A 14,024-nucleotide genomic window follows, 5' to 3' on the forward strand; every position below is an offset into this window, starting at 1 on the left:
TGGAGTATTCCAAATGCTACATGAGACAACTGACTGAATGAAGCCAGAGATGAAAAAAAATTCAGCTGCCTCCCATTAAACCAGACATTTAATAGATTTACAAATATAAAACAAACCCACTCTTCTCACCAATATTTTGAGTTCAGAATAGTTATTTTCATGAAAAAAAGTTTATATTAATACATAATAGATATGTTACGTGAATTAATATTTCCAATTTTTTGTTTTATTTTCTTATATGGAAAAGTTCTTAGTCTTCATGTTTTTAAGAATGTAAAGGAATCCAAAAAAGTTCAAGAACCACTGCTCTATAGTAGTGGTTCCAATATTTTTTTGCCCTTGAAACCTTTATGAAAAATATGAGAGAGTAACTATGATTCTCTCAAAATATACACATACACTAATTTTTCATTATTTTGTCAGGGGCTTCATAAACCTCCATTGTATCTATAAAAGGAAAGATAAGAGAACATTAGACATCTAAATCACCTTGCTTTAGAACCACGGAAATCCTATATAATAATCCTACATAATAAAAGACTAATATGCAAATCGACCAAACGGCAGAACAACCGGTCGCTATGACGCACACTGAACACCAGGGGGCAGACGCTCAACACAGGAGCTGCCCCCTGGTAGTCAGTGCAGAAGCCTCTCCCACCTCCGTGGCAGGGCTAAGGATGTCTGACTTGGCAGCTTAGGCCTGCTCCCTATGTAGAGGGTCTAAACCGACAGTCAGACATCCCCCTAGGACTCCCGGACTGCAAGAGGGCGCAGGCCGGGCTGAGGGATTCCCCCACCCAGGTGCACAAATTTTGTGCACCAGGCCTCTAGTCTTTTACATAATTATAAATTATGTAAAAGACTAGAGGCCTGTTGATAAATTATATCAAAATGGAAAATAGGCAACCCCTAAATAAAAACAAACTAATCTATGTATATGAAGCTTAACCACAGAAGAGAATTATTCTAGAGACTTTCAAACAGTAATCTGACCAATCATACATCCCTAGTAGGCTATATCTATATCCTAAGCTAGAAGGAACCGCAAAGAAATTATAAGCAGAATTCAGTAATCATCAGCTAATAACAATACTGACAGTCTTTTTAAAACTCAGAAAATGAAGACAATAAGCAATATGATAGTGGTATTGTGGTTATGTGTTTAAAAAGTTATTTCTTAGCCGAAACCGGTTTGGCTCAGTGGATAGAGCGTCGGCCTGCGGACTGAAAGGTCCCAGGTTCGATTCCGGTCAAGGGCATGTACCTTGGTTGCGGGCACATCCCCAGTAGGGGGTGTGCAAGAGGCAGCTGATCGATGTTTCTCTCTCATCGATGTTTCTAGCTCTCTATCCCTCTCTCTTCCTCTCTGTGAAAAATCAGTAAAATATATATTAAAAGAAAAAAAAAGTTATTTCTTAGAATATATATGTATTTACAGAGGAAAAGATAGCATATCTGAGATTTGCTTTAAAATAATCCAGAGTCAGGGGGGAGGGGGGAGAGAATGGTGAGATGAAAGAATTATCGGACATATGCTTGAATCTATCGAATCTACATGCTGGTTATATAAAGGTTTATTAAATTAGTCTATTTTGTAAGTGTAAAAATTTTTACATAACACTTTTTTTTAAGTAAGCAATCTGCAAATATCACAGCTGAACTCTTATTTTACTGACACTACCAAGTCTAATTTTATCAATGAAGTTCTTTAACAAGAGGGCTGAGCATGTGATTTATATAACACACACAATTTTGAAAATTCATGTTAGCAATTTTCTTATTTCACCGGTCATGTTTTTTTAAATGTGATAAAACTTTCACTGGCTATATCTTCATCAGGGAAGAAAGCAGAATCAGATTTAAATAATACCTGTCTCAACATTGCTAAAAGCCTATTTCTACACAACCAACAACCCAATTCTAATTTAAAATCATTTAATCTAAGTGTCTCGAATATGGAATTTGTTCTAAAGAACAATATCACAATCTCTTTGGCAGTATCGACTGTTTTTTCCCCACATGATGTGACTGAGTTTTGTTCAAGAGTACTTTATATATGAATATTCCCCTAAATGGAAAGGCAAAGACTGTTGGTGTAAATCAACTAGAACAGTGCTAAGCCCTTGCTATAAAATACTTGTAAGGCAAACATTTGACTAGCAGGCCCTGAGCACTGCTTAGACTGTGTCATGGGCATTTCCACACCTTATTAGGGAACTGGAGGCTAGGAAAAGCTGCTGAAAAGAGGCTGCACCTGCTCTTGCTCTATATCCCCAGCTAAATTTCATTAGCTAATCTGCGTGTAGTCTAGAAGGAAGGGAAGCTTCTTCCTGCCATTCCAAGTTCCAGAAGAAAAATCTGAAACAAGGCATAAATATGCAGAACTAAACATCTATTCTGGGAGATACATAAACTATTGCTACCTTTGGTGGATCAGGGATGGGAAAAAGAAGTCCTTTCCTTATTTTACATGTGTAATGCCTATAGTATATATTGTGTAGCATTTTGCTATTATCTTACTTTTAAATCAATAGTTTCCTATATAGTTATGTTCAAAAACATGTACAAGAATATTCATGGCAGCACTATTCACAGTAATACCACCAAAATGGAAACTACCATTCACACAATACTATATGGCATGAGAATAAACCAACTAAAACCACAAACAACAATTTGGATTTATCACACAAAGAGTAACTACTATACAAATCCACATTTAAAAAGTTCAAAAACAGGAAAGACTAACATATATCATTAGAAGTCAGAATAGTGGTTACCTCTAGGAGAAGGAGACAATAAAGACAAGAGGACTGAAGGCTCCAGAACAAAATGAAATAGACGTACTTCTTCCTAGTCTTCCCACCAGGTACAGCTAAAAACCCAGGATATCCTATATAATAAAAGCCTAATATGCAGATCGACCGAATGGCAGTGGAACAACTGGTCATTATGATGTGCACTGACCACCAGGGGGCAGACGCTCAACACAGGAGCTGCCTCCAGCCCACAGGCCCCAGGCTAGCCAAGGCAGGTGCCAGCGGCACCCCCACCCCCCAGTTGCCCCAGAGAGGGAGGCAACCGGCAACATCAGCAGGGGGCGGGGCCAGCAAGCAGGCGGCGCTAGGCCGGCCAAGGCGGGTGCCTGTGGAGGCCCCCCTGATCGCCCCACTGCTCACCCCACAGATCGGCCCTGATCGCTGGCCAGGCCTATGTTTCCCTACCCATGCACAAATTTCGTGCACCAGGCCTCTAGTTATAAATAAAACAAACATAAGATCCTAAAAGGTAAAGAGAAGGCAGACCAGCAAGGGACCTGGGGACCCAGTACCAGTTAGTTCTCTGGGTTTGTGTTTTGCTTCATATATCCTGCACTGATGGTGGAGGTGGAAAAGCTGGTGTTTCTATTCTAGAAACATTGATGAGAACAGACAGAAAATATCCCCCCTAAAAGCCTGCTGTCTCTAGCCAAAGGAACAGGAAAGGGGCTACCTAGCAAGACAGAAAATCTTTAGACAATAACTGCTGTTGTACCCCATCCAAACACCACCAAAAAAGAAAAGTAAAGAAAATGTGGCCCTAACATCACCTCTATCAGCCAAGATTGAGCTAAGAGTAGACTTAGTTAACTCTATTTCAATTACTGAGACCCAACTAAATTATCAATCAAGTTAATGAGGGAATGAGGATTTAAACCTAACCCTCAATCCAAAAGAGTGCTCTTTCCACTTTATTTACTTCCTCCACAACCACCCTGGTTGTGTGATCAAGTTTTCTTGAATTTTTTCCCCACAATTTAGTGTCAGTATTCTTTATATTTTTACTATCTACTCCAACTTTATTTTATTCCCCCAAATACACTGCATTATTGAAATAAGTATAAAAATAACTAGGTAATACAGCAGCTAATTAGAAAGCAGTTTTATCACCCTTGCTGGATGGTTCAGTTAGTTGATATTTCCATACACCAAAAGGTTCAATCCTGGTCGAGGCAGGTACAGGAGGCAACCAATTGATATTTCTCTCTCACATAGATGTTTCTCTCTCTCCCCCTTCCTTCCTGTCTCTCTTAAATCAATTTAAAATATATCTCCTCAGGTGAGGATTTTTTTATGTTTTTATTTTAATTTTATTTTTTTAGGGAGAGGGAGAGAGATAGAAACATAAATGATGAGAGAGAATCATGGATCGGCTGCCTCCTGCACAGCCCCTATTGCGGATTGAGCTCACAACCCGAGCATGTGCCCTGAGCATGTGCCCTGACGGGAACTGGAATCAAACTTGCAACCTATTGGTTACTGGATTGATGCTCAATAGCTGAGCCACACCTGCCCGGCTAGGGTGAGGATTTTTTTTAAAAAGTAGTTTTATCACTAGTGAAGCTGGACAGTTTTACATTTTACTACATTCTCTCTCTTTGTGAATTATCTTTTAAAGTCTTTTTTGTCCAGCTTACTAATTGAGGTCTTAACAAGAAAACAGTCCTCCCCCCACAAAACAAAAACAAACAAAAAAAAAAAACATTTGGACACTACCAAAAGAAGGTACAGAAATGAAAAATTGCTGAAGTCATTAGGGAAATGCAAATTAAATCACAATAAAATGGTGATGGCTGCAAAACAATATGACTATATTTAATGTCATTGAATTATACACTTAAAATGGTTCAAATGGTAAATCTTATGTATATTTTATCACAATAAAAAATTTTTTTTTCAAAATATATTTTATTGATTTTTTACAGAGAGGAAGGGAGAGAGATAGAGAGTTAGAAACATCGATCAGCTGCCTCCTGCACACCCGCTACTGGGGATGTGCCTGCAACCAAGGTACATGCCCTTGACCGGAATCGAACCTGGGACCTTTCAGTCCGCAGGCCAACGCTCTATCCACTGAGCCAAACCGGTTTTGGCACAATAAAATTTTTTTTAATCATACTAGGTAACACTATATACCTATTAAAATGACAAAAAGAAAAACATACTCTTAGCATAGGAATCAGCAATCCTATTCCTAGGTATTTAACCTAGTAAAATGAAAATTTACGTTAACACAAAAATCTATCTGAATATAGTGTATACTGGAAACAAAGGGCCCAAACATTCTACACCTAGGGAATGGGTAAACAAACTGTGGTACATCCCTATAAGAAAACACTACTAAGCAATAAAAATGACTGAACAACTGATACATGCAACAAAGTGAATAAATCTCAAAAGCATTTTGTTAAGTAAAAGAAGCCAGTCTAAAAAAGCTACACACTGTATGGTTCCACTAATGACATTCTGGAAGAGGAAAAACTATACAGACAAAAACAGATCAGTGGATGCCAGGTCTAGACTGAACTGTGTTGTTTCTCCCACCGCTACAAAAATTCGTTATGTTGAAATCCTGACCCCCTGATACCTAAGAATGACTGTATTTGAAAACAAGGTCTTTAAAAGAGGTAATTAAGTTTAAAAACGAGGTCATTAGGATGGTTCCGGACCCAATATTGTGGGTGCTTTATAAAAAGAGATTAGGACACAGACAAGCACAGAGGGAAAACCATGCAAAGACAGGGATAACACAAAAAGTCTGCAAGCCAAGAACAGGAGTCTCAGAAGAACCCAATCCTGCTGATACCATTTTCTGTTCTTTTTTATTGAATTTATTGGGGTGACACTGGTTAATAAACATTATAAAGGTTTCAGGTGTACAAGTCTATAATACATCATCTATATATTGTATTGTGTGTTCTGACCCCAAGTCAAGCCCCCTTCCATCACCATTTATTCTCCCTTACCCTCTTCTACCTTCCCCCACCTCCCCCCCCACCTCCTTTCCCCTCTGAAAATCACCATACTGTTGTGTCTATGAGGGGGTTTGTTTTGTTTTACTTAATCCCTTCACCTTTTTCACCCGGCCTCCCAACCACCCTCCCCTTCTGACAACTGTCATTCTGTTTTCTGTACCTAAGAGTCTGTTTGCTAGTTTATTTTGTTCACTAGATTGCATATATACGTGAAACTATATGGTACTTGCCTTTCTCTGGTTCAGTGGTCAGCAAACTCATTAGTCAACAGAGCGGCTCGCCGCAGTTTGCCGACCACTGTTCTGGCTTATTGCACTCTCCAGGTCCACCCATGCTGTCCCTAAAGGTAAAATTTCCTTCTTTTTTAATTTAAGTCAATTAATTTTTTAAATAACATTTCCCATTGTATAAATGTGCCACAGCTTTTATTCACTTAGTTACTGATGGGCACTTAGTCTGCTTCTAAATCTTGGCTATTATAAATAACACAGCAATGAACATAGGGGTGGCATATATATGTTCGAATTAGTGTTTCGGGCTTTTTAGGATATATTCCCAGAAGTTAAGTCATTGGGTCTCCTGCTTATACCTTGATCTCAAACTTCTAGCCTCCAGAACTGTAAGAAAATAACTTCTGCTACTTAAGCCACCCAGACTGTGGTACTTTGTTATGGCAACACTTGCAAACTCATACAATGTCTGAAACTGAACTTCTGTTTTCCCATTCACAATTGATGAAACTACACTAGAAATCAATAAATTTCTTTTTGTTAATCCTCACCAGAGGATATTTTTTCCATTGCTTTTTTTTTTTTTTTTTTTTTTTTTTGAGAGGGGGAGAGGGAGGGAGGGAAACATCCCATGTGAGAGAGACACATCAATTTGTTGCCTCCCACATATGCCCCAACCAGGGCAGGAATGGAACCTACAACCCAGGTACGTGCCCTTGACTGGGAATCAAACTCAAGATCCTTCAGTGCGAGGGCCATCGCTCTAACCACTTAGGCACCAGCCAGTTCGAAATCAATCATTTTTAAATGCTCCTCTCCCCTATATCTACATCACCTTATTATTCATTATTCTATTAATTCTACTGATCTGTTTCTTCTTTCTCATTCTCTCTATTCCCACTTCCTTAATTTAAATACCTACGCAGGCAACCCTTGTTTACTGCACTTTGTTTTACTGTGCTACAAAGTGAAGGCAAGACCATCCACCAGCAAAAAGATTATACTTCTCTTTATTGCAAGACTTGCTCTATTGCAGTGGTCTGGAAGAGAGCACACAATATCTCCAAGATATGCCTGTAATATCTTGCTTAGCTCACTGCAATAACATTCTAAAATATAGTCCGAATAACAGGTTCTCCTTGGGGTCTTACTTCCTGTCCCCTTTTTAAGAACTCTTTCCATTCTACCTGCATTATACTAAAAATAAGCAATCTTCATGTTCTTACAGGAGAAAAGTGAAATCCACTAAAATCAGCCTGTCTGGAAGAGAATACTGGGGTAGTCCTGTATTAATCACTCAGAGCATTCCAACCTAGAAGGTATTCAACAATGTAACAGACAACTTTAGGATGTCTGCCCAGATCAAGAATGGACACAGTCAGCCATGATTTTATTTTTTTTTAACTGAGATATAACATATTACATTAGTTTCAAATGTACAACATAAAGATTCAATATATGTATATGTTGTACAATAAGTCTAGTTAAATGCATCACCACAGTTACAAATTATGTTTCTTGTTGTGAGAACTTTTAAGATCTAAACAACTTTCAAATAAATAATATAATATTATTAACTATAGTCACCCTACTGTACATTACATCCCCAGGATCTATTCATAACTGAAGTCTGTATCTTTGGACATGATTTTTATTCTTGTTATCTTGTTACCACCCAGATTCTAGTTCCCAGAAATTTGGGTTTAAGAGTTGATCAGGAAAGAGGGTACATTCAGGGGGAGTAGCCAATTGTCTTGCCTCTGCCTAAAACCCTGCCATGGTTCCCTACCTCACAAAAGTAAGTCACCTAAGTCCTACTTACTCACTCACCTCGACATTCCCCACTGGCCCCATGATCTCTCTGACCTCATATTTTACTTATTCTTCCCCCAACTCATTTACTGGCCCTCCTGGTTATTTCTTGAAAATTGCTGGCATTTTCCCAACTTTGAGATTTCACACTGGCTGTTCACTCTGCCCAGGCTGCTCTGTCCACAGAGCATTTATTTGCACATCTAATTCTCTCTCTTCCTTTACTCCTTTACAGTGGGCAGGAGACATTTAAAATTGCAACCCATCTTCATATCCTGGCACTCCTTATTCCCTCCTGATTTACTGTTCTCCACAGCGTTTATAACCTTCTAGTTATGCCATATAATTCCTTACATGATTTTGTGCTTTTGTTTTTTGTGGTGTTGTTTCATTTTTTTGTTTTTTGTTGGGGGGGGGGGGGTCCTTGGGTTTTGTATATTTGGTTCTCTGCCTAGCCCAAGTGCATAAAATAGTGTGCCTGGCTTGTAGCAGGTGCTCAATAAAACTCTGTCAAATAAGTGCATATTTGCTTGATCATAAGCATGCCCAAACAGTGAAAGTCGATCTGTGGTAAGAAGAATGAAGCAGACATGTCTGGAAGTAGAAATGAAAAACCATGTGGTTCTAGACAGACAGTAACTAGCTATCTGGTTCTGACAACTTATCCACTTAACTCATCCAAGTCACCTCAAGTTTTCCCATAGTAAATACAGAATAGGATCAATTGCAATACACTTCAGCTTCATACCGCCTTTTGATTTTGACTATGTTTCATAAAGCATTAAGAACCACTGCTTTGGCCCTAGCCGGTTTGGCTCAGTGGATAGAGCATCGGCCTGCAGACCAAAGGATCCCGGGTTCGATTCCGGTCAAGGTCATGTACCTCAGTTGCAGGCTCCTCCCCAGCCCGAGGCCTTGGTCGGGGCTTGTGCAGGAGGCAACCAATTGATGTGTTTTTCTCACATTGATGTTTCTCTCAGTCTTTCCCTCTCTCTTCTACTCTTCCTAAAAATCAATGGAAAAATATCCTTGGATGAGGATTAACAAAAAATAAATAAATAAAAATAGCAAATAAAAAAAAATAAAGAACAACTGCTTTGGCCCTGGCCGATTTTTCTCAGTGGTTAGAGCACCGGCTCGAGGATCAAAGGGTTCCAGGTATAATTCCCAGGCAAGGGTACTACCTCAATTCAATCTGTTGTCTGGGTATAAACAGAAGCAACCAATCAATGCTTCTTTCTCACATCAATATTTCCCTCCCCACCCCCGCCGCTTCTTCATTCTGGAAAAAATATCCTCAGGTGAGGGTTTAAAAAAAAGAGCAATTGCTTTGGCATTTTGTTAAAAAAAAAAAAAAAAAAAAGCTGATAGGATTGTTTTTTATGTTCTGCTAGCATAAGGAATAATTTAGCAAAATGAAAAAAAATCAGTTCTATGTATCACTGGGCTGAAATGAGAGCGGTCTACAATGGCAAAATGTTTAATATCATATGAGAGTTTCATACATCAATTGTAGCTTGCAACATCTATCCCAATAGTGTGGTGCTTTTTTAAAAAACACATATCCTGCCAGGCAGGTGTGGTTCAGTAGTTAAGTATCAACCTATGAACCAGGTGGTCTCTGTTCATTCCCTGTCAGGGAACATGCTGGGGTTTCAGGCTCGATTCCCGGTGGGGGGTGTGCAAGAGACAGCAGATCAATGATTCTTTCTCATCATTGATGTTTCTGTCTCTCTACCTCTCCCTTTCCCTCTGTGAAATCAATTAAAATAAATAAATAAGAATAAAAAACATATCCTTGAGCAAAGGATAAATCCCCCCCGCCCCCCAGTAATTGAAAAATCTCGGTGCACTGCAAGATCAGATTCCTAATCCATAAAATGAGGAAGCTGCGTATCTATAGTCTCCCTCAGCTCTCAAGTTTAAAGATTTGATGATGGATAACAGTTTATGTAATACATTTGCATTCATACAAACATAAGAATGACTCACCCAGCCTTTGTATTATGAAAATTGATCATAAACCTGATTTTACAAAAATTTAACACATTAAACACTTTTGAGATCTCTAAAATCCAGTAAATAATATGAAAGGGCAAAATCCATTTGGCAAAGAATCAGTTTTCTAGCAGAATTCAATATTGCTTACTATAAATACAAAACATTCTGAGCATTAACATCATATATGGCGCCACTAGAGGCAAGCAAATGCTATTTTTATAAGAGAAGAGTTACACTGTTTGCAAGGTTAATATTTTAGTAGCATTCTTATTCTCTTTGTTCAGATTAACATTAAAAATAGAAAAGTAAACAATATCATCAGTGTTTTAATAAGGTGTGATAAAATTAAAATATTTTAAAATTTTCTTTATGTTTAGCCATATTTTCCAAATCTCCTAAAAGATGATTTCTTTTGTAATCGGATAAGAACTCAATCCATTTTCTTAATATAAGAAATTATCTGTAATTTAGCAAATAGAAGTTGTTTGCACGCTTTTTGCATCTTGACTAACATTTTTATCATGAAATTCTTTCCTTCCAGTGTTTTTTCCAAGTTCAGTTTAAAATAATTTTGAAAATTTCACAAGATTTCCAATTTGTAATTTCGCAAAAGTAGGCAAGAGAAGTACTAAAATTCATTTTCACTTAATGACTGGCAGTTTCATAAAGCAAATACAAAATAAAGTTCTGTCAAACAACTAAGGCATAATAAAAGGAAAACTCTATAATCAGAATGTCTAGTTTCAAATCTGTCTCTTACTGGGGGTGAAACTTGAAAACCCTATTAAAATACCTAAGCCCGAATTTCCCCGTCTATAAAAGATAATACCTACCTACCCCACATAGCTCCAGTGAAGATCAAATGTGAATGCATGTGAGTATGCTTTGTAAACCGTGGTGTCACATGCAGTGCTATTACAATGGAGGTTCTCGTTGATTATCAAAGGAAAGACTTCTTTTAAAAAAAAGGTAAGTCGAGTTCTATCAACTCATGGTATACTTAGACAGTATCAAACTTTTTATCACTCATTATTCCATGCCACGACAGTGCTCCATGATTTTCACCTAAAACCACCAAAATCGCAATTCATAAGGTTGAAAGTTGTTGATCATTTCCCCACCTACATACACCCAAAACATCAATGTATCTTCAGTGATAAACCAAAACATCAAGAAACAGGATAATTTAGGAATTTCCTCTATACATTTTCTAAACTGACCCACTCGAAAAAGGTAAAAACTGCTTTAAAATAACCTACCACATTCAGTATCCGGATAAACAAATGCATTTCCATAATCGGATGTTTAGACCTATGTATTCCGTTTACAAAGCTCAGCTTGTTCCACCACAATCCCATCCAAAGCGCACACACACCAAGCCCTGGTCCTGGTGTCAGGGACGCCACCCGGAGTAAACCACACCAAAACAAAAGAAGTCTACAGGGCATCCCAACCTCGAATAGCCTCGCCGGGCCTTCCTCTTCCTCGTCTTGTAAACATACTCTACTGGGACCAGCAGGCTGAGGGCAAGGTTTTAAAATCGGGGTCAGTCGAGTTCACGCCACTCGGCCGTCACCTGGCGGGGTGTTTTTCGCGAAGTTTCAGAGTCAACAAAGAAGTTTTGTCGCGAGGGGGGTAGGGCCTGCACAGCGATGGGCAAAACGACAGAAAGAAAGGCAAAACCGAGGGAGGGGAGGGCGTGGGAAACGCCCCCACACTTGGAGCAGCCGCGACCGCCGCGTCCCCCCCGCCCGGGGGCCTGGCGGGATGCAGGGGGGCGGGGGGCGGACCAGCCTCGGTCCCGCAGCCCAGATGCCCCCCCGGCCCCGCAGCGTCCGGACCTCCGCGCGCGGGCGGGAAACGGCGGGGGGCGCCGAGGGGTCACCTTCCCCCGCCGCCGCGGCCCACCGCCCCTCGCGCAGACTGCTCCGCGGGCAAACGGCTCGGGCGCCGGCCCCGCCGCGGCCCCCGCGCGCCCCCGCCCGAGGGGAGGCGCCCCGCCGCACCCCTCGAGCGCCGCGGACGGGGTGCGGGCCGGCGGAACCCGGGCGCCGGTGCAAGGGCGCGGACGCCGCGACTTACCTTCCTCGGCGGTGTCCATCTTGTCTGGCGGGGCGGCGGTGACGCAGCCGCGAGGCTCCCGCGGCGGAGGCCCGAGCCTTCCGTCTGGGGCGGGGAGGGCGGGGAGGAGAGAGGAGAGAGCGGAGCCGGCCCGGGCAGGTGCGTGTGCTCAGGTGCGAGCGAGGAAGCGAGAGGAAGGAGTGTAGGGGAGAGGGAGAGGGACAGGCTGACAGAAAGCGGGCGAGAGCGGGAGGGGGAGGGGCTGGGAGGCCCGAGGGGCGCGGCCTGGGCGGGGCGAGCGCCGGAAGGGGCGGGGCATCTCCCAACGACGGGGGCCGTCACTTCCGGCGGGGGCCCTGGGGCGAAGGGGGCGGGTACTGGCCGGGCCTGAGATCCTGGCTTGGGACACCCGGCTTCTGGGCTTTGTCCTGAGGGTTGTGCGGGGCCGTGGGGCTGTAACTAAGAGGGAACTGAACTCTGGTGGCCCCGTGGGGAGGCCACAGAGAATGCGAAGGGGGAGAGCGGCGTGGGCCGTCCCTGCGGTGCTTAAGAGTTCCCTGGGCTCGGCCTGCCCGGTGTTGCTCACTGGTTGAGTTTCCACCTCTGAACCAGGCGGTCACGTCTGGGGGGTTTGGGGCGGGGGCCTGCGGGAGACAGCCGGTCAATGATGTTTCTCTCTCTCTCTCTCCCTCTCTCTCCTTTCCTCTCTGAATGCAATAAAAATATATTTGAAAAGAAAAAAAAGAGTTACTTGGGTGCTTGTGAAAATAAGGATTCTGCACCCTCCTGCCACCCCACTCCCCGACTCCCCCACCCCCTCGGAGATTCTGGTGCCGGGTCTGGAGTGGGCCCAGGAAGGTGATTTTTTTTATCACCTGGGCAGTTCTGATGCTCCTTTTGAGGAAGCACTGAAACAGCGATTTTCAACCTTATTCATCTCATGGCACACGTAAACTAATTACTAAAATTCCGCGGCACACCAAAAAATATATTTTTTGCCAATCTGATCCAAAAAATAGGTGTGTTTTTTATTCATTCACACCAAACGGCTGTTGTCATTTTTTTTATTTGACAATCTAAGGGAAAAAGAGGTCAATGCCCCTGAGTAAATTGTCAGGTATTGCTTTTTTTAAAAAGTACTGTGTCCCTGGCCAGGTAGCTCAACTGGTTAGAGCATGATCCCATACACCAAGGTTGCAGATTCCATCCTGGTTAGGGCACATACAAGAACCAACCAATGAATGCATAAATAAGTAGAACAACAAATCGATGTTTCTCTCCTCTCTCTAAAATCAATCTTTTTTTATTATTATTATTCTTGTGGTACACCGAATTTCACTATACTGAAATATCTCTGAAATTTAAGAGGAAGTGCTAAAATATCGCTGACAGTAAGACAAGTGCTAACTTTACCAAGATTCCACCCAGGGAGACTTCAGCTTGGGTTGGAAGGACTATGTCTATAAACTGCTTAGGCTGGGGATTGAAACATGAACCTAAAAGAAATTGGTGCAGCTGCGGACAGGGTTTGATATACTGAGTTATGGATGCTTGCCTGGCCAGAGCTAAATTGCTTCGGCCCAATAAAAGGTTGAGCTCTGTCTCTATCAGTACACTGCCTTTCCTCATGATCCTGGCTTTTTGTCTAAATGAAAAACTATTTAGAAAATACAGATTATATCCCTGGCCGGTGTGGCTCGGTTGGAGTATCATCCTGTACACGGAAAGGTTGTGGGTTCAATTCCTGGTCAGGGCACATACCTAGGTTGTGGATTCGATCCGGGTTCGGGGTGTATATGGGAGGAGGGATCAATCTTTCTCACATCAATGTTTCTCTTTCTCTCTCCCCCTTCACCTCTCTAAAATCAATAAACATATCCACAGGTGAGGATTGGAAAAAAAGAAAATGCAGGTTAGAAAGGCCACCACCATAGAATTGCCTGAGTAGAAGCAAAGATGTCTCTAACCCCAACAAAAAATATTTTAAACAATATGCAGATAGATTCAAGAATGCTAGCAAACATTTTTTCCATCTGTGTGAGTGAAGGAATTGGGAAGGCCCCTCTCCCAAGCCTCATCTATCAGAGCAAGACTTAGAATAAAAATAAGGAAATGGAGTCCTC

General features: G+C 41.6%; 1 protein-coding gene across 1 annotated transcript in view; it reads right to left on the reverse strand.

Annotated features, from left to right (window-relative positions):
• MARCHF6 (membrane associated ring-CH-type finger 6) overlaps positions 1-12,152 on the reverse strand; it is a 66,360-nt gene extending 54,208 nt beyond the window's left edge. Inside the window, exon 1 of the mRNA XM_054715269.1 lies at positions 11,923-12,152. Within this exon, the coding sequence (XP_054571244.1) occupies positions 11,923-11,941 (19 nt within the window). The 5' untranslated portion in view covers positions 11,942-12,152. The remainder of the gene's footprint in view (positions 1-11,922) is intronic.
• Between the last annotated feature and the right edge of the window lie 1,872 nt (positions 12,153-14,024).

This window comes from Eptesicus fuscus, chromosome 4 (genome assembly GCF_027574615.1).
Source record: "Eptesicus fuscus isolate TK198812 chromosome 4, DD_ASM_mEF_20220401, whole genome shotgun sequence".
NCBI classification, from domain to species: domain Eukaryota; kingdom Metazoa; phylum Chordata; class Mammalia; order Chiroptera; family Vespertilionidae; genus Eptesicus; species Eptesicus fuscus.